The following is a 25,783-nucleotide window of genomic DNA, read 5'->3' as shown; positions in this document are numbered from 1 at the left end:
TCAGTCTGCATGTGTTTTTGCTGTTTTTTTTTCTCCAGTTTTTTAGGGAACACTTTTTTTCTCCTCTTAATGGAGTTTTTTGTTTTTTTGCACTGCTCTTTTTTTTAGTTATAGGGAACAAAGCCAATGATAATAGTATGAGACTCTGATTGGAGTTGAGGTTGGCTTTTTCTTTGATGTGGCCAACAGTTGCTCTTTGAGCTCTGAGACCTTAAGTTATTTAGAAATATAATTTTTGTTACAGCCTCATGCAGTCTGTTTCAATCACATGTTCAGCAAACTTTAGTATTTAGGTATTGTTTACAGTTTGCTACCCCTTACTACTTGTTGACTCTCTTTCATATGCCATGTACAGAGTGGAACCTTAATTTAGTCCTTCGGGCTCTTCAGAATACCCCTTTTGAGCCACTCTGGAAGGTCTCCTTGAAAGATCATACACTAAAGACAGCAGTTTTGGTGGCTGTTGTGTCAGCATTTTGGGTTATGGAACCTCAGGTTCTCTCTTGTTGGGATCCCTTTCTTTGATTTTCAGAGGTGGGAGTCTCCCTGCACACGGTTCCTTCCTTTTTTTGAAAAGTGATATCAACATTTCATCTCAATCAATCTGTGGAGCTTCTATCCTTTTGCAGAGAGGACGAAGAGGCTTGGTATTCCTCCTTGAAGCTTCTCGATGTATATAAAGTCCTCATTAGATATCTGGAAATCACAGATGCGTTTTGCAAATCAGATAGACTGTTTGTGCTTTTTGATAAACAGAGGCTTGGCCTTATGGCTTCCAAGCTTGCAATTCTAGATGACTGAAAGAGACTATTGTGTCAGCTTATTGCTTGTGGGGAAGCAGGCTCCTCAGGCTTTGTGGGCTTATTCTACAAGGCGCACAGTGACATCCTGAGTGGAGACTGTCTCTGGTGGATATTTGCAAGGTGGCAACATAATCAATGCTGCATACCTTTGCCAAGCACTACAGGGTGGATGTCATGGCATACTTGGAAGCCAGTTGTGGGCTTCAGTCCTCAGGGCGGTGGCACAAGGATCCCACTCACTCTAGGGATTGCTTTTGAATATCCAACAGGTTCTGAAATAGTGGGAAGCTATGTAATGGAAGGAGAAATTGGGTCTTACTTGATAATTTTCTTTCCAATAGTCCTTCCCACTATTCCAGAAGCCTGCCCAAGGTTTCTGAGATGTTTAGTCGGTGCAAAGTAATGGGTCAAATAGCGACTGTCACCTTGCATGGTGCTTCCTGCATATCTCTTGTTCTCTACAAGTTGTCCAGAGATGAGAGATGGCCACACATGTTTGCTCATCTGGTTAGTGTTAGGTTAGCGAGTTGTTGTGTTTATTCTGAGTTTCTCCTTACTGCTTGTCTACATAAATACTGAGGATGCCAAGAGAGAGATGTTTCAGCTCAGTTTTCATTTCTCTATCTCCACCTGTTAGTTGATGGACACAACTATCCCACAGATTCTGGAATAGTGGGAAGAAAATTATCAGGTAAGACCTAATTTCTCCATGGATTGTATACATACCACTAGATGTTGGCACTTGCACACATAAATTGGTATTTAGATATATATGTGCTGACACTGAGACATTTATGTGTGCTATTTTGGAAACCTACAAGTCTAATGACCCTGTTTATTAAGCCATGCTATAGGCATGCTAGCGTTTTTAGCGTGTGCTAAAAATTAGCACGCACCAGTGCTAAAGACATTCATAGGAATATATGGGTGTCTCTAGCATTAGCACGTGCTAATCTTTAGCGTGCACTAAAAATGCTAGCACACCTTAGTTATCAGTGCCCTAAATACCACTAATTAAGTACAGTAGCTGCAATCTCTGCATTATCAGTGAAGGGGATAAACACTGACATATGATCCGTTCCTTATTCTCTCTTGCCCAGAGCTGCCTAAAACAAACCTATAGATACCCGGGAGCAGCTGTAAATTCCAACATTGTTCTCTAGAATTGTAGATGTGCATTCCCTTTCTAAAATGGGTCTTACACATGTAGTTTTTGGTTCTACCTTAGTCCCACCAAAACCATGCCCAGATCCCACCCCCTTGCTCTATGCATGCCATGCAGATTTACACATGTAAATCCCAACTTTCTAAAACTGGATTTCCAACAATTATTCAATATGAGGTACATGTGTAAATGCTGGTATTTTCCATTGTGGCAAAGACTTAAAATAAGGACCATTGACATGAGCTTCAAAGTTAACCACAATTGAATTTCATACGTTTTCCCCTTTTAAAGTTTTTATTGTGCTCCACCTTGGATAAAGGTAGAATATAAGCAGTAAACCTATAAACCTATAATTAATGAGTCAGTTATGTTTCTTGGTCATTACTCCTTCCTATTAAGATGATAGGTTCTTCCATTTTTATGCTTTAAAAAGCCTTTACTTTTCCTTTCTATTAGATCCACCTGGTTGTGTCCCCAGAATACGTCAGAATATATGTTGATTGTAATGAAGTAGCAGAAAAGCCCATAAAAGAAGCTGGTAACATCACAACCGATGGCTTTGAAGTACTTGGGAAATTAATGAAAGGCGATAAGAAATCAGCAGCAGTAAGTATTAGTATTTCTTTTGTTCAAACCAAAGGTCAGCTTACAAAGAGGACTTTTTTCCCTAAAATGTAGTAAGCAGATACTACATGAATTACTGTGTGTGCTAATTCATGCTGTACCTACAGGTTGTGACTAGTGTTTAAAAGAACATGATTACTGCTGGCTTTAAAAATTGACCTCTCTCTTTTCACCTCCCATTTAGGCCACTATGACCTGCTTCTCAAGGTCTCCCTCACAAAACCATTTATCTCTACTTTAGCTGAGTACTTTGCCCTCTTTTGTTGTCACTATGACCATGTAATCCCTCTTCTTAAACCACCAAATTGCTTTCTCTTCCACTTTTCATACAGTTTGGACTTCTACTTATCATTAAATGACTTTCTTTTGCAATTCTCCTCTCTTCTTTCTCCATATATCCTTCCTCCTGACAAGCTGCTGTTATCTGTGCCCTTCCAGTCCATCACTAACTCCCAGCTCCACACTTTTCACCTTGAAGGGTTGTCTTTCTTGAGTTGGTGCATTTGACCACATTCAATTCCTGCTATGAGCCTACCTTTAGAGGTTGGTTTTAATTCTTAATAACTGATGCTTTCTGATCTTGGCTCTATTGATTTTATTTATGACCATTACAAGAAGTAGATTTCCTATTTACCTTCTTGGAGGGTCTTGGTTAGATTATCAGGTCTATAGAGCAGGAACCATTTATCTACACAGTGATGACTGTATCTAATAGAGCTATAAAACAATCAGGAGTAGTAGCTTATGTGAGCTGGAAGGGAACAAGTAGGGCAGAGGGATGGAGGGGGGCAGTGGAAGACAGCAGATCAGCAAGATGTTTGACAGGCTGCAAGTCAGCAGATTGGGGCAGATGAAATGATCATTTTTCGGCCAAATTGGTTTTATATTAATATTAATAGTTCTTTCATCTCTGTCACAGGCTTTCAAGTTGATAATCATGTTTTATGTTTATTAAAATTTTTATATACCGCCAAGCCATTAACAGGATTTCAGCGGTTAACAAGTTCATAAAAGTCCGCATAAATTAAAAGAACAATATATCATAGGACAGACCTAAACATTTATACAAGAACAAACATACTTCTAATCTAATATAACTAACAAAGACAAGAGAAGCAACAGGTCATTCCAATTTACTTCTCAAGGACTCTAGTAGACTTCACCAAAGTCCTCTAACTGCATACCAAAAGCTCATTTAAAATAATATGTTTTTAAAAGGATCTTACATTTCTTAAGATTCTCCTCTGCTCTAACGTATTTAGGAGCCATTCCATAGGGAAGGGGCTGGTTTTCAAACCTGGTCCTGGAGGCACTCTGGCCAGTCAGGTTTTCAGGATATCCACAATGAATTTTCATGAGAGATTTTCATACCAAGGAGGCAGTGCATGCAAATCTTCTTCATGAATATTCATTGTGGATATCCTGAAAACCTGACTGGTCAGAGTGCTTCCAGGACCAGGTTTGGAACCGCTGGGCTAAACCAATAAAAATCCCTTTCATGTGTAACCTTCCCATTCGGCCTTAGACAAGGGAGGAAGCGGTATCCGACAATCTTGCAGCAAACCTAAAATTCTTTTCACAAGTAACTTAAATTTTTATGGAAAAAAGGTTTTCCAGACCATCTCATGTCGCAGAAGAGTAACAGCTTTAGTGTGCACGTGCAGGCTTCAAAGAATGACAAAATACCGCAATATTGTGACGACTTTGAAATTCAGAACGAATATCTAAAAAGAAGGATTGACTATGCTCATTTGCCCTTTTCACCTGACGTCATGCTGACATTTTTCTTTGACAGTTAAGAAATGTACGTGACCTTCTGTCGTTTCGCTGTGCGCTGAGTGTGGGAGAATACTTTGAAATCCGCAGTTAGGAAAAAAAACAAACAACATTTCAAATAAACATCTTCTTTTGTCCTGCAGTTCCAGGTCCAGATGTTTGACATTGTGTGCACTGTAACGTGGACGAGCAGAGACAGATGCTGTGACCTCCCTGCCATGGTTAGTGTAGTTTTCTACTGTTCTCGTACATCCTGAGAAGTTGTGACAGTATTTATTTTGTACATTTGTTTAAAGGTTTTTATTACAGGGATTTACGATATTGATAATGTGCAAACAGGCTCACTGTAAGGGTAATTTTGTAAGGAGCCACAGAGATTTAGGGGCAAAAATACATGTAAATGCCAGTATACTAGTGTTTTATATGTGTTAGTGGCCTTTCGTGTGTAAATAACAATACCTCTAAGTACACACTAATCTTTGATGGTGGCATTCACATGGACAGAGTTTGAGCAGGGCACCCAATTAAGTATGTGAACTATAGAATATTATTCATTTACACTAACTCTGAGGCTGATGTAAGTGGTCACACCTAAAATATAGGCGTGAATTTGACCTGTTATGCCGGTATTCCATAAAGCAAAGTAGGGGGCCCCTTTTACTAAGCCACATAGGTGCCTATCAAGCTTATTTTCGAAGAGAAGGACACCCATCTTTCAACACAAATCGGAAGATGGGCGTCCTTCTTCCAGGGTCACCCAAATTGGCATAATTGAAAGCCGATTTTGGGCGTCTCCAACAGTTTAATGTCGCGAGGACCACCAAAGTTCCCGGGGGCATGTCGGAGGGCATGCCTAACACATGGGCATCCTTGACCCATAATAAAAAAAAAGGGCGTCCCTGACGAGCACTTGGATGACTTTACTTGGTTCTATTTTTTGTTATGACCAAGCCACAAAAAGGTGCCCGAACTGACCAGATGACCACCGGAGGGAATTGGGGATGGCCTCCCCTTATTCCCCCAGTGGTCACTAACCCCCTCCCACCCTCAAAAAGTAGTTTAAAAATCTTTTGTGCCAGCCTCTATGCCAGCCTCAAATGTCATACTCAGGTCCATTGCAGCAGTATGCAGGTATCTGGAGCAGTTGTAGTGGGTGCAGTGTACTTCAGGCAGGAGGACCCAGGTCCATCCCCCTCTTACTTGTTACACTTGTGGTGGTAAATGTGAGCCCTCCAAAACCCACCAGAAACCCACTATACCCACATGTAGGTGCCCCCCTTCATCCCTAAGGGCTATGGTAGTGGTGTACAGTTGTGGGTAGTGGGTTTTGGGGTGGTTTTGGGGGGCTCAGCACACAAGGTAAGGGAGCTATGTACCTGGGAGCATTTTCTGAAGTACACTGCAGTGCCCCCTAGGGTGTCCGGTTGGTGTCCTGGCATGTGAGGGGGACCAGTGCACTACAAATGCTGGCTCCTCCCATGACCAAAGGCTTGCATTTGGTCGTTTCTGAGATGGGCATCCTTAGTTTCCATTATCGCAGAAAATCAGAAATGACCAAGTCTCGGGATGACCTAAATGTCAAGATTTGGGCGTCCCCGACGGTATTATCGAAACGAAATATGGAAGTCCCCTTCGCCGGGACGTCCTCAGGGAAACTTGGACGCCCCTTTCGATTATGCCCCTCCACGTGCGCCCAATGAGCGCCAATTCAGAACTACCGCCCGGCTACCATGTGGCCCGGGTGGTAATTTCATTTTTTACACACATCCACTACGCGCGCCGGAAAATATATTTCATTTCCCGGCATGTGGCACTAACCGAGCGGTAATCGGAATTGTATGCACGTTGACGATTACCACCTGGTTAATGCGTGAGACCTTACCACTAAGTGAATGGGTGGCAGTAAGGACTCAGACCCCAAATGAATGCGTCCCAATTTTTATTTGGCTGCACGTCCCTTTTGCCCCCCCCCCCCAAAAAAAGCATTTTTTACAGGTGCGCTGAAAAATGTGTCTATGCGCATCCAAAATACATGTCTACACTAGCGCAGGCCATTTTTCAGCGCACCTTAGTAAAAGGATCCCCAGGTGCCTACTTTCCATTATAGAACAGAGTCCAAATTGGTGCCCCTTTATAGAATTACCTTCCACATTGATCCTGTGTATGGAAACATTCTGTAGGATAAAAAGATATATAAATTACCTTCATCAATCCAGGCATTTATGTAATCCCATCTCCCTTTTCTTGTTATTTCACTGCAATTTTTTTTTTTGTGGATTATCAGCTTTTTGAATCGCAGGTCTTCAAATGTCTCTACACACTCAAAGTTCTTACATTATATACCTTCCCTATAGCTGCATTTGATGAAGGGTCTTGCAAAATCCCGGAAAAGGACTCAATCCCTACATATACGCAGACGATGTCACGATCTACATCCCATTCAAACATGATCTAACTGAAATCACAAATGAAATCAAACACAGCCATATTTTAAAAGGGTTCCTGATTCCAAATCCCATGCTCATTCTTAGACTTCTTTTCCCTGTACAAAAATAAAATGACAGGAACAACTTGTTTCCCAGGAAATGACTTAATGAACAGATTATGGAACTCGGAATAGGAAACTACAGTGAATGTTACTCTCTGTTTCAGGTTGCGTGTTTAAGGAACATTTGTGTTTCATCCGGCTAAACAGGGCCAAGTTCTATAAACGGCACCTTAAAAATCGGTGCCGAAAAACAACACAGTTAGCATGATTCCATAAACTACGCCTAAAGTTACACTTAGTTTATAGAATATGCTCACGTGCACCCATTTAGGCCACCTAAAACCAGGCCTAAATACCTGCACTTAAGTTAGGTGCAGATCGGGTGTATTCCATAATAGCGTGCATAGTTTTTTGAAATGCCCACAACCACCCCTGGCCACACCCTATTTTCGACTGCGCACATGAGAATTTACTTGCACCACGTTATAGAATACGTCTAGAAAGTTGTGTGCATTAATTCTATTTAAAGCCAATTAGTACTGCTAATTGGTTGTTAAGTACCAATTATGGGTGCTGATTGGCTTGTTAATCAATTAAGTTGCATGTGCAATTTGGCCCTGGGGCCAAATTAGCATGCACAACTTAAGGTGCCAACTTAAGTTGCCAATTTGGAGGTTAGACGACAATTTTCAATGGATTTATGCATTTACCTGTGACCAGCAAGTGTATGTCTACTGCGTATTTTCAGCCACTGTGTAGGCACCCCAATGCCACACAGTGAGAATCTATTCTGTAACTGCATCTGGGTGCCCGGATTTCATCATAGACTATTAGCTCAACCTGGTACCAGGGTCAGCTGCCTTAACAGCTAGCGCCTACATATGGTAATTGCGTATACAACTCATGGTATTCTGTCCATGTGAACACCCCCCGTGCATTTACATTGTATGCTCCTTAGGCACACCCTTACAGAATAACACAGCTGCTTTGCTGCCATTTACATGCGTAAATGTATACTTACCCACAAAAACAACCATATTCTGTGCTTTTACCATGCAAGTTGCATGTAAATGCGGCACCCAGTTACAGAATTGGCCTTTGTATGAATTGTAAGGGGCTGAAAATAGGTCTAACTTCTCTGCCACTATCCGTGTTGCGGAGGGGTAGAGGGAGGATGAAATTGAAATATTATTTGGCAAATGGTGATGTTCAGATGTTATCTGGATAGGGTGAAAGCAGACCTCAAGTAAATGGACAGCGGCAGTAGTTACTGGTGAATATGTATATTCAGTGATGCTGACCATATGTGAAATGGCGTTGAATATAACATTTACGTGCCGGTACTGGTGTTTAAATTAACCTATTTGCCACTGAAAATGACCCTTGATATTTGATATTCCAAATGTGTGACAACGTTTATTCTAAAAAGAAATGTTAATATTCTTTTATGAAATAGAATGTTATCATAAAACTTCATGATGACCAATTTTTTTCAACTTTTTAGAGGGATGAAGCAAAATGTCCAGCTCTTCCACACGCCTGCACATGTGCGCAAGACAGTGTAGGACCTCCAGGACCCCCTGGCCCAGCTGTAAGTGAATTTCGAGATGAAAAGAATGCAGATAAAAATTCTAATCAATTAACAACAAACACATTATCTTTGCCAATGCTAATCTCTTTTTCCTTTTGTACTTATTTTAGGGTTTCCCAGGTAATAAAGGCCCTAGAGGTGAAAGAGGTACAAGCGGTCCATCCGTAAGTATCAGAGATACATTTGCAATGTCATATACATAGGCCAACTGATATTCAGCGCTATTTAACCGGCAAGGAGTGACTCCTGGCTAATTAAATAGTCTTAAGCTGGCTCAGCGCTAACATTTAGTGCAAGATAGCCGGCTATCTCAGCTGAATATGAGCTCTTACTGCTGGATTCTATATTTCGTGCCTAGCGTTCCAAGCCTAAATCTAAGCGTATTCCGTAACAACGCACATAACTTAATTGTCTTAACAAGCCAATCAGCATTATTAAAAGCATTTAGCAAGCAATAATGAGCATTAATTGGCAATAATTAGAAGTTACGTGCATAACTCACTAAGCATATGCTGTAACACACTGCGCCTAAATTCTAATGCGCACATCCTAAAAGGGTCATGGTTATGGGCAGAGAAATGGGCAATTTGTGGGTGTTCCCAAATTTACGTACGTTGTTAAAGAATGTGGCTCAGTCCGCGTAAATCTACATGCAGGGATTTATGCCACGTTTTCCTTGGTGTAAATGGATGAACATAGTTTTAGGCGCTGGGATAGCAACTAAGCGTATTCTATATACCGCACCTAAATCTTATAGATATATGCTTAGGCACATATATAGAATCCCCCCCCCCCCCCCCCCTTAGTGGCTAGCCTGATCAGCGGCTATGTCACATGACATAGCCAGTTAGTGCCAATATTCATTGGCTGATTGGCTAAGTTTAGTGGCTAGATAGACCTGCATAAATAGAAGGTCTAGCTTTGGCCACTAAAGCTTAGCCGGTCACCCGATGTATATCAACTGGCTATGTGCATAGCGGCCAACAAAAACCTGGAAATTCAATGCTAGTTGCCGGATGCGGCCCGGCATTGAATTTCCATGTTTGCCCCTTACCACGGGAGTCAGCCCGGCTAACTCCTGCGGTCTGAATATCAGTCTCAGAAGCTTCTAGATTACAAACAGGTTTTCTGCTATAACCAGGGCTTTTTTTGTACCGGTACACACTGGTACAGTGTACCGGCACACACTGGTACAGTGTACCGGCACCTTTTTTACCCTGCAAAGTCCTGCACCTTTCTTCTCACTCCCCTACTTACTGTTTTTTTACAGACTCAGCAGCGTGAACGGTGCAGCAATTGAGAGAGGCTGGCAGCATTGGAGCTTCCCTCTGCGAGTTCTGCCAACTTTGTTTCAACTTCCTGTCTACGCATAGTCAGGACTCTCAGAGGGAAGCTCTGACACTGCCAGCCTCTCTCAATCGCTGCACCGTTCGCGCTGCTGAGTCCAATACTGGCAGCCTTTATCGCTTCACTGGCTGGCAGGCAGGCAGGCAGGCAGTGGAGAAGGAGGATGAGCTGAGGGAAGGAGGATGGGCTGGGGGAAGAAGAATCACTGGACATGGATGAGAGGGGAGGGTAGGGGAGAGAGGAGAATCGCTGGACATTGATGGGAGGAGAGGGCAGGGGAGAGACGAGAATCGCTGGACATCGATGGCAGGGGAGGGCAGGGGGGAGAGAGAATTGCTGGACATGGAGTGGAGGGGAGAGAGGAGAACTTCTGGACATGGGTGAGAGGGGAGGGCAGGGAAGAGAGAATTGCTGGACATGGATGGGAGGGGAGGGCAGGGCAGGGGAGAGAGGAGAATAGCTGGACATGGATGGGATGGGAGGGCAGGGAAGAGAGAATTGCTGGACATGGATGAGAGAGGAAGACAGGGGAGAGAGGAGACATGCTGGACATGGATGGGAGGGGAGGGCAGGGGAGAGAGGAGAATCACTGGACATGAATGGCAGGGGAGGACAGGGGGCAGAGAAGAATCACTGGACATGAATGGGATGGGAGGGCAGGGGAGAGAGGAGACATACTGGACATGGATGGGAGGGGAGGTCAGGGAAGAGATTCACTGGACATGGATGGAAGGAGAGGGCAGGGGGGAGAGAGGAGAATCGTTGGACATGGATGAGAGGGGAGGGAAGGGGAGAGAGGAGAATCACTGGACATGGATGGCAGGGGAGGACAGGGTACAGAGGAGAATCGCTGGACATGGGAGGGGAGGGCAGGGGAGAGAGGAGACATGCTGGACATGGATGGAGGGGAGGGAAGAGGAAGTAGATGCACATGGATTGGAGGGGAGGGCAGGGAAGAGAGGAAAAATGCTGGCAATGAATGGAGAGGAGAGCAGAAGATAGATGAGGAAAAGGAAAGAGAGGAGAAAAACTGCACATGGATGGAGAAAATAGGCAAAAGCTGGATCCACGTTATACCTCCTCCAGTCAATTCCATGGAGGAGGACCCAGCTTTTACTTATGGATGTAGGGCAAGAAATGAAGAAGAAAGGAGGGAAGTAAAGAAATAAATGGAAAGGAAGCCCTGGAAACGGAGTTAAGAGAACAGATAGAGAGCAGCAGAATCAGAAACTGGGACCAATATGGATAGAAAAACAAAGTCAACAGATAACAAAGGTGTTTATTTTCATTTTAGTGTTTGGAATATGTCCAATTTGAGAATTTATATCTGCTGTCTTATTTTGCACTGGGTATACTGGAGCTGTAATAGTTTACAGAAATTATTTATAATGAAAAAAAAATCATGTAATTTTTTTCTCCTATACTAGTATAATATTTTCAATGATGTCTGTTTATATGCGCCATGGCTGGTATAAGGGGTGTGGCTAATGTGGGTGTGGCTATCATAGGGGTGGAGTCATGTGGTGATCCCACCCATAATGAGTACCAGCACCTTTTTTTCTACAAAAAAGCACTGGCTATAACACTGGAACCTTGAGATTAAGAATTTGCACGAAAATAAAATGTATTGTGATAATGAGCCTCAAGCCTTCTAGTGAAAATCAGTTCCACGCAGCACAGCATGTCCAGCTGAGTCAACATGGACATGTCAGCAATGATATCTGAGAACATCTGTCAACATGCTGCATGGGAATGTATTTCCTCTCTCTTAAGGCCTGCTAACCCAATCAAAGAAAGTGCAGAACTTTGACATGAACATTTGAAAGCATATCTTTTTACTTTTTTGGCATGACACAGATTTACATTGGCTGGTGTCACAGTTCTAGTTCTAGGCCCCTTTCTGACTCTTGGGGAAAAAAAAATAGTTTGAAAGCGATCTTGTGATAGATATAATCATGTTTGCAAATTGTAGCCTCATGAACTTAGGTTTCTCTAACTACTGCACGCAGTAGCAGAACATACCTGAGGCAGATAAGTATAGGATATTTCTAGCTTTGCGTTTAGAAGAGTGAAAGAGATCACGATTCTTTATCAGTAAAGTTATTATGTCAAAAATGAAAATGATATGACCCCAATCATTATATACTCTGAAAACACAACAGCCAGAGTAGAATAAAATACCACTTATGAAAAATGATTAACATCTAAATCTGAATCTCTTGCTTCAATAGGAGAAATGAATGACTTTTATTAAATGATTGGGCTTTGAAAATAAAAATTAAATGCATAACTGTAGGCTCATGCCCATGTTACAATACAATACTAGTACTTATTGTCTGTATCTTACCAGAAGGTTTAGAATGGATTACAAAAGAAATTTAAGGAGAAAAAGATCTTCTCCAAAATACAATACAAGAAATTACAAGCAACATTCATGAGGTCAGATATTTTTTAAAGTATTCAGTAATTTCCTAAATCTGAGGTAGGAATTTAATTTCATGCACTTATATTCCACTGGATCAAGCTAGTTCTAAGTGGATTACAGTCATTTACACATTAAAAAAACATACAAAATATAATCAAAATAATCATATAAAAATACATAGCAAGAAATACATTAATTAGAAAGACTCTAATCTAATTTTCGACTGTAATTAGAAATAGAAAGGAGGAGCAATGTTGTTTCTAATCATTCACATAATAAAAAAAACTTCTTGATTCTCATATTTGTCCTCTTTGTCTGTCTTAAATAGATGGTTAGCTCCATAAAACAGGGAACTGTCTCTTATATGTATGTACTATGCTGCACATATTTAGCAGCACAATAGAAATGGTGAAACATAGCTATAGTACTAGTAGGCTCACTACTGTGCAAAAGGAGAGAACTGTGGTCCTTGTCTCTGAAACGACTGTGACTCCAATGGCTAAATTAGACAGAAGTGAGCTGGAATAAAAACTCAGTCAAACGTTAGTGAGCTATGAATGAAGGCTTAAGGCATCATAGTCCTAAACACTAGTGAGTTATGAATGAAGGCTTAGGTCACCATTGCCCCAAACACTCGTGAACTATAAATGAAGGCTCGGATCACCATAGTCCCAAATACTAGTGAGCTGTGAATGAAGGATCAGGACATCATAACCCCAAATGTTAATGAGCTAAGAATGAAGATTCAGTTCACCATAGTCCCAAATACTAATGAGTTATGTGTGAAGGCTCAGGACAGCATAGTTCAAAACACTAGTGAGCTATGAATAAAGACTTGGTTCACCATAGTCCTAAATACTAGTGAACTATGAATGAAGAATCAGGATAGCATAGCCATAAACACTGGTGAGCTCTGAGTGAAAACTCAGGACACCATAGTTTAAAACATAAATGCCCTATGAATGAAGGCTCAGGACATCCCTAAATACCTATACATGAAGGCTCAGGGTATCAAAACCTGAAATGAGGTTTTTAAATCAACTATAATTATTCTTAATGTTTGAGGTCTCTATTTTATGATATTCTATTGTGACTGACCTAGCGGCTTATTAATGTGGCCCATAACTTTGTGCTGTTTTATATAGAAACAACAGTAACCTTAATGATACCAATACCCACAGTACATCTAGGAGACAGAGAAATGCTAAACATTTCCAGAACATGACCATGAGCAAGTCACTATATCCTCTATTGCCTCTGCTATGATTTTGGGCAAGGAAAAAGTTTATGTGACTGAAAGTAATTGGCTTTCAGCTTAGCTTTAGAAAAGATGAGTAATATATCTAAAAATCCCAATCTAAAAACAATGCTCTAAAGTATAAATGTAAACACTAAACCTGTAACTAGACCTTCTGATTCAAGGGGGTCGATGCTCAGTCAGCGGTGCTCAGTGTTTTGCTAACCGTTACTCGTGCGAAACTCAGAAATTCAATGCTGGGCCATGTGGAGCTGGCTAACACATAGCTGGTTAAGGGGTCCTTTTACTAAGCTGGAGGAAAAAAGGCCCTGCGGTACTGGTGGAGGGCATTTTTCCCTTATGCCAGGGTCCATTTTACCACAGCGGGTAAAAATCCCCCTCCCCCCCCAAAATGGCCAAGCGGTAAGATTACTCTTACTGCATGGCTTTGTGGGGGAGCACTTACCTCCACCCATTGAGATGGCGGTAAGGGCTCCCGTGGTAACCTGGTGCTAACTGGGCAGCTCGCAGCAATGCCTGATTACTGCCGGGCAAGCGCAGTACTATAAAATTGAAAATAATTCTGGCGCACCCAAAATGGGGCGTGTTCAAGACAAACTACCACCAGTGGCCATGTTGGGTTAGCAGTAGTTCCTGGTTAGCATGGGCTTACCAACACTTTGGGATCCTTTTACTAAGGTGAGCTGAAAAATGGCTTGCGGTATTGTAGGTGTGGGATTTGGGCACGCCTGTAAAAAAATGCCTTTTTAAAATTTTTGCCGAAAATGGACGTGCAGCAAAATCAAAATTGCCGTGCATCTATTTTTGGTCTGTGACCTTACCACCAGCCATTGACCTAGCGATAAAGTCTCACAAAGTAACCGGGCAGTAATGACCTACACGCGTCAAATTCCACTTGACGTGCGTCCGATACGCACTCCCGAAATAAACATTATTTTTCAGGCGCAGCATCGGCCAAATGCCAAAAATGAAATTACCGCAAGAGCCATGCGATAGCCAGATGGTAACTCCATTTTGGCGCATGTTGGGCACACGTAGATGCTTACGCGGCTTAGTAAAAGGGCCCCTTTGTTATGGGTTACTGCATAAAGATAGGACTGACTTTTATGTGATCCTATTTATGCGGTTTAACTTGGCCAGTTAAGTTCTGAATATCAGCGCTTAACTTGCCAAGTGCTGACTCCTCTCTCTGAACACCCCCAATATGGTCGCTTTTGAGTTCAGTGCTAACTGGTTATTTTCAGTGGCCTATCCAGTTAACTGCCACTAAAAATGACCAGTTAGCTCCAAACAGGTGATTTAACGAGCCAGGAACTGTTTCTGGCTAGTTAAATTGCGTAGAATAACAACCCCATGTTTCTTATGGTTTGGGATTTTAGGGGTTTATTAATACACTGCACAATATGATTCTGTGTTTAATGTGCTATTGATTTTCAACATATGCTATTTGTTTTCAGGGACAAGGAGGTCCTCGTGGTGAGCCAGGCCCTCCCGGTGCTCAAGGCCCTCCTGGTCCTCAAGGACCCAACGGACTGTCTATACCAGGAGAACCAGTGAGTTCAAATTACATTATGTTGGCAATACTGTGGCGTTACATGAAAACTGAACTGCTAGGATGATTATTTACCCCCGATTCTTTATAGGTCACCCAAATTTGGGCACATAGGGTAGATGTGTACACAAATTAATTAGTTAATGAACTGCTGACAATATTGGCGTTTATTGACACCAATTTGGACTTGTGTGTGCATCTCCCGATGCGCTATTCTATAACTCTTTGTGTCCAAAGTGTCAGATTTTATTTGTTGGGATTTATTAACTGCCTTTATGAAGAGATTCACCCAAGATGATGTACAGCAGGTACAGTTTAACATAAAACTTACAATTTTGTTAACAGCATAACAATAATAAACTGACCAAATATAAACATAAATATAATAAATGAGGTAAACTGAAAAACAGCAAATTGAAACCTAATAATAGGACTACCATAAAAAAAAATACAGATTTAACAGCACTGAAATTCAAATAACAGAGATATAATATGGTAATATAATACTAATGAAACACCTACTGCCCGATATTCAAAAGAATTTAACCAGCCAGTAACAGTTAAATACCTTTAAGCCGGCTATCTGCCACTGAATAGCCCGGTCCGTGGCTATGTTGCATGACATAACCGGTTGCGGCTGATTTTCAGTGGCTGACCAGTTACGTTTAGTGGGCAGACAGACCCGTGTAAATAGCAGGTCTATCTTTGGCCACTAGAACCTAGCTGGTCAGCCGATGAATTGGGGCCCTAATAACGATGCTATGATGTGATATGATATGATATGCAACCCAAAAGGGGGTGTGGCAGTGAGATGTATGTGCCAATTTTTAAGACTGACAATTAACATCAATAATTGATTGTTAGCACTCAGTTATTGATGTTTCCAAGCTCATCAGTCATAAGAACATAAGAATAGCCATACTGGGTCAGACCAATGGTCCATCTAGCCCAGTATCCTGCTTTGAGCACTAGCCAATCCAGGTCACAAGTACCTGGCAGAAATCCAAATTGTGGCAACATTCCATACTACCAATCCTAGGGCAAGCAGTGGCTTCCACATGTGTCAATAGCAGAGCATAAACATTTCTTCCAAAAACTTGTCCAAACCTTTTTTTAAACTCAGATATGCTAACCGTTGTTACTACATCCTCCGAAAAAGAGTTCCAAAGCTTAAGTATCTCTGATGCATGCTCAAAATTGGGCACGGAAAGACATGGAAGCATGTGTGTATATCATAAAAAAGTAGGTTTTCTTAGTTCTATGTGGAGCTTTTGATTGGATTGAGTGTTGCCAAGGATTGTATGCAGTTTATTACGTTTAAGGCTGGCTTAAGGAACAAGCCAGTCTGGCATTGGCTTGGGTGCCAAACATGCTTAAGTTTGCCAAAAGTTGAATGCATAGGCCAGGAGAAGCAACTCTTAATACAGCATCAGCTTCCTTCCAATGCAGCTCAAGACCAGTTTTGTGTTCTGAGATCCATGCAGCTCATAACATAAGATTGGCCCTGGCCCATTGAAATAGGGGCACAAAGGCAAAAGTTGGATTGAGATGTCATGACTGGTCGTTGCCCCTATAGCATTAATCATAATAATGTGCAAAAAATATCACAATAAATCTCTTGTGTAGAACAAATATGCATGTTATTCCATTGATATCATTGAAATTATTGTTAAATAAACTGTAACAATTTGTTTCACTTTCTAAATTATATACACAATAATATAAGGCAATTTGATAAACATGACATATGACAAATTAACGATATATTCAATCACATTACAGGGTCGTCAGGGAATTAAAGGGGATTCCGGAAATCCAGGAATACCAGGCCGAATGGTAAACCTTTTCTTTTGTAGCCTTCTAAAAATGTGGCTAGCCATGACATCTGGAGATCTAGTACACCCTCTCTCAATAACATTATAAGGACTAGACCAAGGAGGTTTTATGACAGGAGACATCTTGACGTCAAAAAGTTGAAGCCGTCTTCCCTGTGCAGCTGTGACCCAAACATCCGCAGAAGCTATTGAAAATAATAGCAAATTTGTGAAGTTTATAGCTGCCTAGCAGGCTTATTTTGTGACCCAAACATCCGCAGAAGCTATTGAAAATAATAGCAAATTTGTGAAGTTTATAGCTGCCTAGCAGGCTTATTTTCGAAAGAGAAGGGCGCCCATCTTTCCACACAAATCGGGAGATGGGCGTCCTTCTCCCAGGGTTGCTCAAATCGGCATAATCGACAGCCAATTTTGGGCGTCCTCAACTGCTTTCCGTCATGGGGATGACCAAAGTTCATGGGGGTGTGTCGTAAACATAGCAAAGGCAGGACTGAGGTGTGCCTAACACATGGGCGTCTTGGACCGATAATGGAAAAAAGAAGGGTGTCCCTGACAAGCACTTGGGCGGCTTTACTTGGTCCATTTTTTTCTTACGATCAAGCCTCAAAAAGGTGCCCGATCTGACCATATGACCACCGGAGGGAATCGGGGATGACTTCCCCTTACTCCCCCAGTGATCACTAACCCCCTCCCACCCTAAAAAAAAAATTAAAATATTTTTTCCAGCCTCTATGCCAGCCTCAAATATCATACCCAGCTCCATGACAGCTGTATGCATATCCCAGGAGCAGTTTTAGGGGGTACTGCAGTGCACTTCATGCAGGCGGACCCAGGCCCATCCCCCCTACCTTTTACACTTGTCGTGGTAAATAGGAGCCCTCCAAAACCCAAACCCACTGTACCCACATCTAGGTGCCCCCTTCATCCCTAAGGGCTATGGTAGTGGTGTACAGTTGTGGGGAGTGGGTTGGGGGGGGAGGTTGGGGGGCACAGGACACAAGGTAAGGGAGCTGTGCACCTGGGAGCTTTTTCTGAAGGCCACTGCAGTGCCCCCTAGTGTGTCCAGTTGGTGTCCTGGCATGTGAGGGGGACCAGTGCACTACGAATGCTGGCTCCTCACACACCCAAATGGCTTGGATTTGGTCGTTTCTGAGATTGGCGTCCTCGATTCCCATTATCGCCGAAAATTGGGGACAACCATCTCTAAGGACGACCATCTCTAAGGTTGACATAAATGTTGAGATTTGGGCGTCCCCGACCGTATTATTGAAACGAAAGATGGACACCCATCTTGTTTCGATAATACGGGTTTCCCCCCCTCTTCTCGGGGATGTCCTGCGAGGACATCCTCAGGAAAACATCGGTGCCCCGTTTGATTATGCCCCTCTACGTGTTTGTGGGTTTTTTTCATTTTAGTCGACAGCTTTTTTTATTTGAAACTTTCCCATATGTAACCTGAGCTTTTTTTTTTTAAACCTATGGGGGGGGGGGGGGGGATCCCCATAGCTAGGCTCCAAGACTAAAGCACAGCTGGAGCCTTTCTTAAAGCTGCCCCTTACAAAAAGCGAGCCACCTGCAACTCCAAAAATAAGTCTGCCACTCTGGAGCGCCTGCACCCATGGAGTGCGGCTTACACTCCAGGACCCCTCCAGAGGTTATAAAAACCTCGGGTTACATATTGGAAGTTTTCAAATAAAAAAGAACCACATAGGCAGTCATAAACCTCACAAGTTTGCTATTGTTTTCAATATCATCTGCGAATGTTTGGGGGGTCACATAACATAGTGGCAAGCTCCGCCCAGTGCCTTCAGACCACAGAATGGGCAAGAAAGGCTCATGACATCTCCTGTCATAAAACCTCCTTGATGCAGACTATGACAAAAATAACAGCCACAGTTTTATTAGAACAAACAGCTTCAACCAGAGCCATAATGATGACATGGCAATAGTGCCCCAACATATCTCCAACTTCCTGTATCTCCTCTACCATGTCCCAATGGTGGTGGAGGAGGGGGGGGGGTGCAGAGGGCTACCTTCAGCCCACTTGGGCTTTGGACATTATCCAATGGACCTAGTTACTTGCATAAGTATAAAAGAAATTCAGACAAAATAAATGTGTTTAATTTTGTTGGTGAAGCAGCAGGAAATTCATGAATAGAACATTCTGAGGAGCAGAAGGGCTGTAGAATGTTGGAGAAGGTGGACTTGTAGCAACTGGTGGCCAAACTAGTGGAGAAGAGAGGTAGAACACGATACATGTAGGCTTTGAAAAAATAAGTGAAATGGGAAAATTGTACTTGATGACTAGTCACTTCATGCTCTAAATTATAGTCATGTAGGAATAAATTGTGGAATGCCTTAAGCATAAACATTTAACATCAAATATTTGATGATTAGCAAAGTATGCAAGTTAGATTTGGAAGTCCTGTAAAAGCCAGATCTGGAATTCATTAACTAGGTTATAAATCGCTCCTCAGACTTCAAAGAGCAAGTTGTATTTTGTCTGTTTTTTTAAATCTCTTAGAGAAAGAATCCATTGAAACATGGATAGCAAATAGCCACACTATTGCATATCATACAGATACCTTCCTTTTCCGTCTATCACATGTATATGTAATGTTAAAACTAGAGATTTTCCTCAAAACATTTGTGAGTGGGTATACCTATTATCTCATAGATGCCTGTTTGACAGCTGTCACTTGATTATTCTCTGGATAATTTTTTTTTTCATTCAACAGGGACCTACTGGTATTAGTGGTCCACCAGGAGCAATGGGACCTCCAGGTGATAGGGTGAGTGCAATATTATCGTTGAATAAATGTGTTTGAGTACAAAATGTCCCAAAAAGAGCATGAAACATGTAGTTTGCTAACAGGATGGCTAACCCAGACTGTGGGGAGCTATGAAAAATCTCACAATTTAAACAATCGAGACCTCAAAACTCAAAATGCAATGGTCAGACCAAAGGTGTCAGTCTGTTCCTAAAGGGATTCCCAGATATTATTATTGGCCCTACTGAATTACTTATTTCCAGAAAAAAGAGAACAACAACAAAACAAACTCCATAAATGGAGAAAAAAGTTGCTAGCTATGGGGGTCTTTTTCTAAAGATTAGCTTGGGTTATCTGCAGCAGGGCCCATTTAAGACCCGCTCAAAAAAACAGAGAAAAATAGACAAAACCCACCAACCCCTTACGTATTCTTTTTCTGAGTACAAAATGTGTCTTTTGAAATCTTAAATCACTTCTCATGTCACCCTTCACATTTTGGGCCCTGTTTACTAAGGTATGTTAGTGTTTTTAACATGCCTAAAATTAGCATACGCGCTAACCGTGTAGGCGCCTATAGGGATATTGTAGGCGCGTACATGGTTAATGCGCATACACGGTTAACGTGCATTAAAGTCGTTAACGCACCTATAACGCAGTTTTGTAAACAGGGCCCTTTGTCATGTGTTGAAACCCATGTCATGCAACTAAAGTTGGAGTCGGAGCTACAGTGATGGCCAATACCGCTCGAAAAGAGAAAGAGCTCTTTGCTCGTGAAGCAAACGTTTCATGCTGTGAAAAAAATAAGCAAGTGTTTGCCTTGAACACTGGCATTTACTATATCAAACTACATTGAGGGGGGTCATTTTATAACAGGATGTCTCTGGGAGAAGTCAAAAAAGGTGCCTATTTTATAAAGGCAACAAAGGGGACTATCCAGCTTATAATCGAACGAGAAAAACGCCCAAGTTCCGACCTAAATCGGGAGATGGGCGTTTATCTCACAAAAACGAATAACGCGGTATAATCAAAAGCCGAATTTGGGACGCTTTCAACTGCACTCCGTCGCGGATGCGGACAAAGTTGAAGGGGGCGTGTCGAAGGCGTGTCGAAGGCGGAACTGGGGCGTGGTTATCGGGCGAACAGAGATGGGCGCCCTTTCGCCGATAATGGAAGAAAAATATGCGATTTTAGCGAGAATTTAGGGCACTTTTCCTGGACCCTGTTTTTCCACAAATAAGGCCCCAAAAAGTGCCCTAAATGACCAGATGACCACTGGAGGGAATCGGGGATGACCTCCCCTGACTTCCCCAGTGGTCACAAACCCCCTCCCAGCACAAAATATGACGTTTCACAACTTTTTATTTTCACCCTCAAATGTCATACCCACCTCCCTGGCAGCAGTATGCAGGTTACTGGAGCACTTAATAGGGGGTGCAGTGGACTTCAGGCAGGTGGACCCAGGCCCATCCCCCCCCACCTGTTACAATTGTGCTGCTTAATGCGTTAGTCGTCCAACCCCCCCAAACCCACTGTACCCACATGTAGGTGCCCCCCCTTCACCCCTTAGGGCTATAGTAATGGTGTAGACTTGTGGGCAGTGGGTTTTGAGGGGGATTTGGGAGGCTCAACACACAAGGGAAGGGTGCTATGCACCTGGGAGCTCTTTTACCTTTTTGTTTTGTTTTGTAAAAGTGCCCCCTAGGGTGCCCGGTTGGTGTTCTGGCATGTGAGGGGGACTAGTGCACTACGAATCATGGCCCCTCCCACGAACAAATGCCTTGGATGTATTCGTTTTTGAGCTGGGCGCTTTCATTTTCCATTATCACTGAATAACAAAAACGCCCAGCTCACAAAGTAGCGAATAACATATGGGCGTCTATTTTTTTCGAAAATACGGTTGGCTCCGCCCCTTCACGGACCCGTTCTCGGAGATAAACGCCCATGGAGATAGGCGTTTTCGTTTGATTATGCCCCTCTATGTGCGTTTCTAAAATGGACACCCACAACCAGCACAATAGCACAAAATGGCCACATCCAAATTTACAGTTGCCCCCCCAAAAAGGTGTAAATATACCTGGGTATTTGCATATATTATAAAATAAATAAGTACAAGGTAACTCCATCTCTGCTTCACTCAAACTATGGGGCTTTTTTTTTTTTTAACCAAACTGCAGTAAAAGGTGGCCTTAGCAAGTGCTTATGTGGGTATTTTCCTTGTGCTAATGCCATTTTTACCACTAGGGTAATAAAATGGCTGATTTGTCTATTTTCCCTATTTAAGGCTGTGTGCTAATTTTTCCATTAGCTGTGAGCTTCTACTGCCACCCATTATGTAGGTGGTAAGGGCTCATGCACTAACCACGCGCTAATCTAAGTAACTAACTTGTTAGTCTCACTCACAAACACAAGGAGTGACTTGGGCTGCACATACTGCAGCAGGACATGTTTATCCACTCCTACCCTAGCTGAGATAATATTTAACCATCTCTTTGACCTCACTTACACCTTTCTTTAAATTAGTCATCTTACTTCCTAACTCCTCTTACTGTCTTAGCTATCTATATGTTAACCATCATTCTGACGTCACATACAATTTTCTTTGGTCGCCTTATTTTCTAACTCCTCTTAGGGGCCCTTTTACTAAGCCACGTAGGCGCCTACACGGCATCTACCGCCCATCTACCGCATGGCCCGGGTGGTAATTTTGTTTTTTACATGCATCCGCTACGTGCGCCAGAAAAGAATTTTTATTTTCCTGCGTGCTGCAGAAGCCGGGTGGTAATCATCATTCTGTGCTCTTAGATGATTACCACACGGTTACCATGTGAGATCTTACCGCTAAGTCAATGGGTGGTGGTAAGGTCTCAAACCCAAAATGGACCTGCGCCAATTTTTATTTTGCTGCACATCCATTTTCGGCAAAAATTTTTAAAAGGCCTTTTTTTACAAGGCACGCTGAAAAATGGATCTGCGTGCGCCCAAAACACGCGCCTACAGTAGGCGAGTAACAAAAAAAGACTCAAGCATAGCAATCATATAGATTACCATAGAACACTCCCACTCTCTGGCTCCATGTGCACGCATATCAAAAAAATTACCACAGGACACGTGAGCACACCCTGCAGTAAGTCCTTTTTTGCTGTGGTAAGCACACATTATTAATGTTTACTGCAGCTTAGTAAAAGGACCTCTGAGTTTCCAGGAATGTTTTGCACTCACATTGAGTGAAAGTAGGCTCAGCCTTTCAGTGCACCTCCTTTTTATGGGCATACGCGGCTGTGCAGTTTAATAAAAGGCTTTAGATGTGGATAAAATGTTATAAAATGACCCCCTTTGTGGGTTTTCCTACAGTTCTATATTGCATTCCATAAATAGTAAGAAGCTATTGTTTAATACCATGTGGTACTGTAAGTTTGCTATTTTTTCAGGTGCCCTTTTATCAAAAGATTGCCCTGCGACGACCCAGAACTACTGCCAGCTCAAAGCCAGTGCTGCCAGTAGATCCGCCCCCCTCCCCCAGCGCACACCATTTACAGTGCTAGCAGAAATATTGAAAACATATTTCTGCAGGGAGTTACCTGGTGGTAATTGGGCAGCGTTGCATACTACCTGGTTACCACCAGGTTAGTGCGGGATCCCTTACTGCCACCTCAATGGCTGGCAGTAAGTGCTCCCCCCTGAAATGGCCACACAGCCATTTCATTTTTGGCTATTTTCACCCGCTGTTGTAAAAGGGGGCCCTGGCATGTGGCAAAAATGGCTGCTGCTGCTGCTTTTAGTGCAGTCCGTTGTATCGCAGCATAGTAAAAAAAAAGCCCCTTAATGAAAAATATAATGACCATTTTTTAAACATGCAGTAACCACCCCTCCCCCCCCCCAGATATATCACGAAGAGCATAGGGTTGATTTGACATTGTTTTCTGGAAATTTAGCACCTCAAGAATTAACCTTCTAATTAGGTTAATCATCGTGCCCCTTTCCAACCTGCCAACTGAATTTAATTAAGTACAACACTCATGGCAAGTCATGGAGAGACTAGGCCACAGCGTAATATGTGTCAGTGATTTATTCACTATAACTCCCTAGTTATAGTCCTTAGCCATGGTATTTGCCTGCTGTATTATCTGTTCCATCAATCATTAAATTGGATTCTGAGTTGGTCCTTGGGTGAGCTTCCTTCTGTTAGGGTTACTCCCTACGCTGTTGTCACACATGAGCAACTCAGATGAATGATAGCAGTTCTTTATGAGGTTCAGTTCTCTTGCTTTTATTTCACATAGAAATAATTCACATCAACACTGCAGTCCAGGATAGAGGACAGACAGAAAGAGAAATGAATGATGATCTCTTTAACAGATGTTCTCTCCTGAAATGTTTACACATAGTTTTAATGGCACTTACACTATCCTGATGATATACCTTTTGTTCAATGTTGTGTTTTACACTAGGTTTACTGGAAGGGCCATGGAACTTGCAGTGTTCCGCTGTCAGCCTGTTTTTCTGCTCTAACTTTATGTAGATAGTTACTCAGTTACTGGACTGAACATTACCACTAACCGGGTCACTCCTGGCTCTGCCCACACTCTGACCTTAAGCCACCCTGGTACTACCTAGAGATTGCTGAAGTTGCTTGACCAGATACTCAGTGGCGCTATCTGCTTGTATATTTCTTCAGATTTATGAAAATATAGAGCATATTTTGAGCACTTTCTGTGGAAATGGCACCACCATGCTAGCCCTGACTGGGGAAGGGACCAAATAGAGTGGAGGAGCGGCCTAATGGTTAGTGTAGCGGATTGTGGACCTGGGGAACTGGATTCAATTCCTGCTGCTGCCTGATGGTCAGCAGTGGGTTGAGATTCTGGGGAGCCAGGTTCAATTCTTTCTGCAGCTCCATGTGACCCTGGGCAAGTCACTTAGGGCCCCTTTTACCAAGTTGCGGTAAAAGGGGGGCCTACGCTGGCATTGGCGCATGTTTTTCACAAGCACCAAGGCCCCCGTTTACCTCAGTGAGTAAAAAGGAAGTCTCTCTTTCCTGCAGGAAATGGCCGTGAGGCAAGTAAATCACTTGCCACGCGGCCATTTCGGGGGAGCCCTGACCGCCACCCATTCAGGTGGCGGTAGGGGCTCCTGTGATAACCCGGTGGTAACCAGGCAGCGCATGGCACTGCCCGATTATTGTCGGGCACACTCCGGTGCTACAAAATAAATACATTTTTGTAGCGCTGGATATGATAGTGCGCTAGGGGTGGGAAGTACCACCAGGCTGCTGCGGTAGCCCGGCGGTACTTCCTGTTTAGCGAGCGGTAAGCCCGTGTTGGGCTTACCACCTCTTAGTAAAGGGGCCCAGATACAAAAGTGGTAAAATATACCACTTAGATCATGAACCCAACAGGGATAGTCCAGTACCTGTAAAATGAAACTGTAACCCACTTAGGTTTAAGTGGTATATAAATACTTAAATAAATGAGATGTTGTTAATGCAGTTAAGTTTGTTTTAATTGAATTTTGGGTGTGCTTTCAGAACATAAACTTTTCGGTTCACTTTTTACAGTGTGGTACTGGATCTATGCATCTTGTTTTTCATTTGAAACTTTAGATGAGCTACTAAACTGCTATGGTTTCCATTTATGAATAGGGCTTGACAGGAAACGATGGTGTGGCAGGAGCCAGAGGACCACCTGGACCACTGGTAACTATTATTTTGCCTTTATGCTGAGATATTATTTATTTATTTATTTTATTTGTGACATTTAGATCCCACATTATCCCAAACAAGTTTGAGTTCAATGTGGCTTACAATAAACAGTATAGGATACATAACAAAGAATAATGCATAAGAAAGTAATTTGTTGTAAGAATCCAATTTTACAATACAATGTCATTAACATACAGGGATAGCTATGGATGTTTAACATGTAGAAAATCTATTATGAATGAAAAATTGTACATGAAGCAAAGAGAAAGTTAATGGAAAATTATGTATGCTAAAAGTTTATTTCAAACTTTTATACTATCGTCCTCTACTAAAAGGAGACCAAAAGAGATTTAGGGGCCCTTTTACTAAAGTTTATCGTGTGCTAAATGCCAAGAAGCACTTAGAAATAAAATGGGCTTCTTAGGATTTAGTATGTGCTAATTCCATTAG

The 25,783-nt window shown here is 42.4% G+C and overlaps 1 protein-coding gene across 1 annotated transcript in view; it reads left to right on the top strand.

Annotated features, from left to right (window-relative positions):
• Positions 1-25,783, top strand: part of COL12A1 (collagen type XII alpha 1 chain) — a 384,763-nt gene that overhangs the window by 328,412 nt on the left and 30,568 nt on the right. Inside the window, 8 exon segments of the mRNA XM_030199047.1 lie at positions 2,425-2,574; positions 4,512-4,589; positions 8,361-8,447; positions 8,558-8,611; positions 14,935-15,030; positions 16,812-16,865; positions 19,603-19,656; positions 25,274-25,327. Coding sequence (XP_030054907.1) covers positions 2,425-2,574; positions 4,512-4,589; positions 8,361-8,447; positions 8,558-8,611; positions 14,935-15,030; positions 16,812-16,865; positions 19,603-19,656; positions 25,274-25,327 — 627 coding nt within the window.

Source organism: Microcaecilia unicolor, chromosome 3 (genome assembly GCF_901765095.1).
Source record: "Microcaecilia unicolor chromosome 3, aMicUni1.1, whole genome shotgun sequence".
NCBI lineage: Eukaryota > Metazoa > Chordata > Amphibia > Gymnophiona > Siphonopidae > Microcaecilia > Microcaecilia unicolor.
The sequence above is the reverse complement of the archived record's forward strand: the minus strand, read 5'-3'. Positions and strand labels throughout refer to the sequence as shown.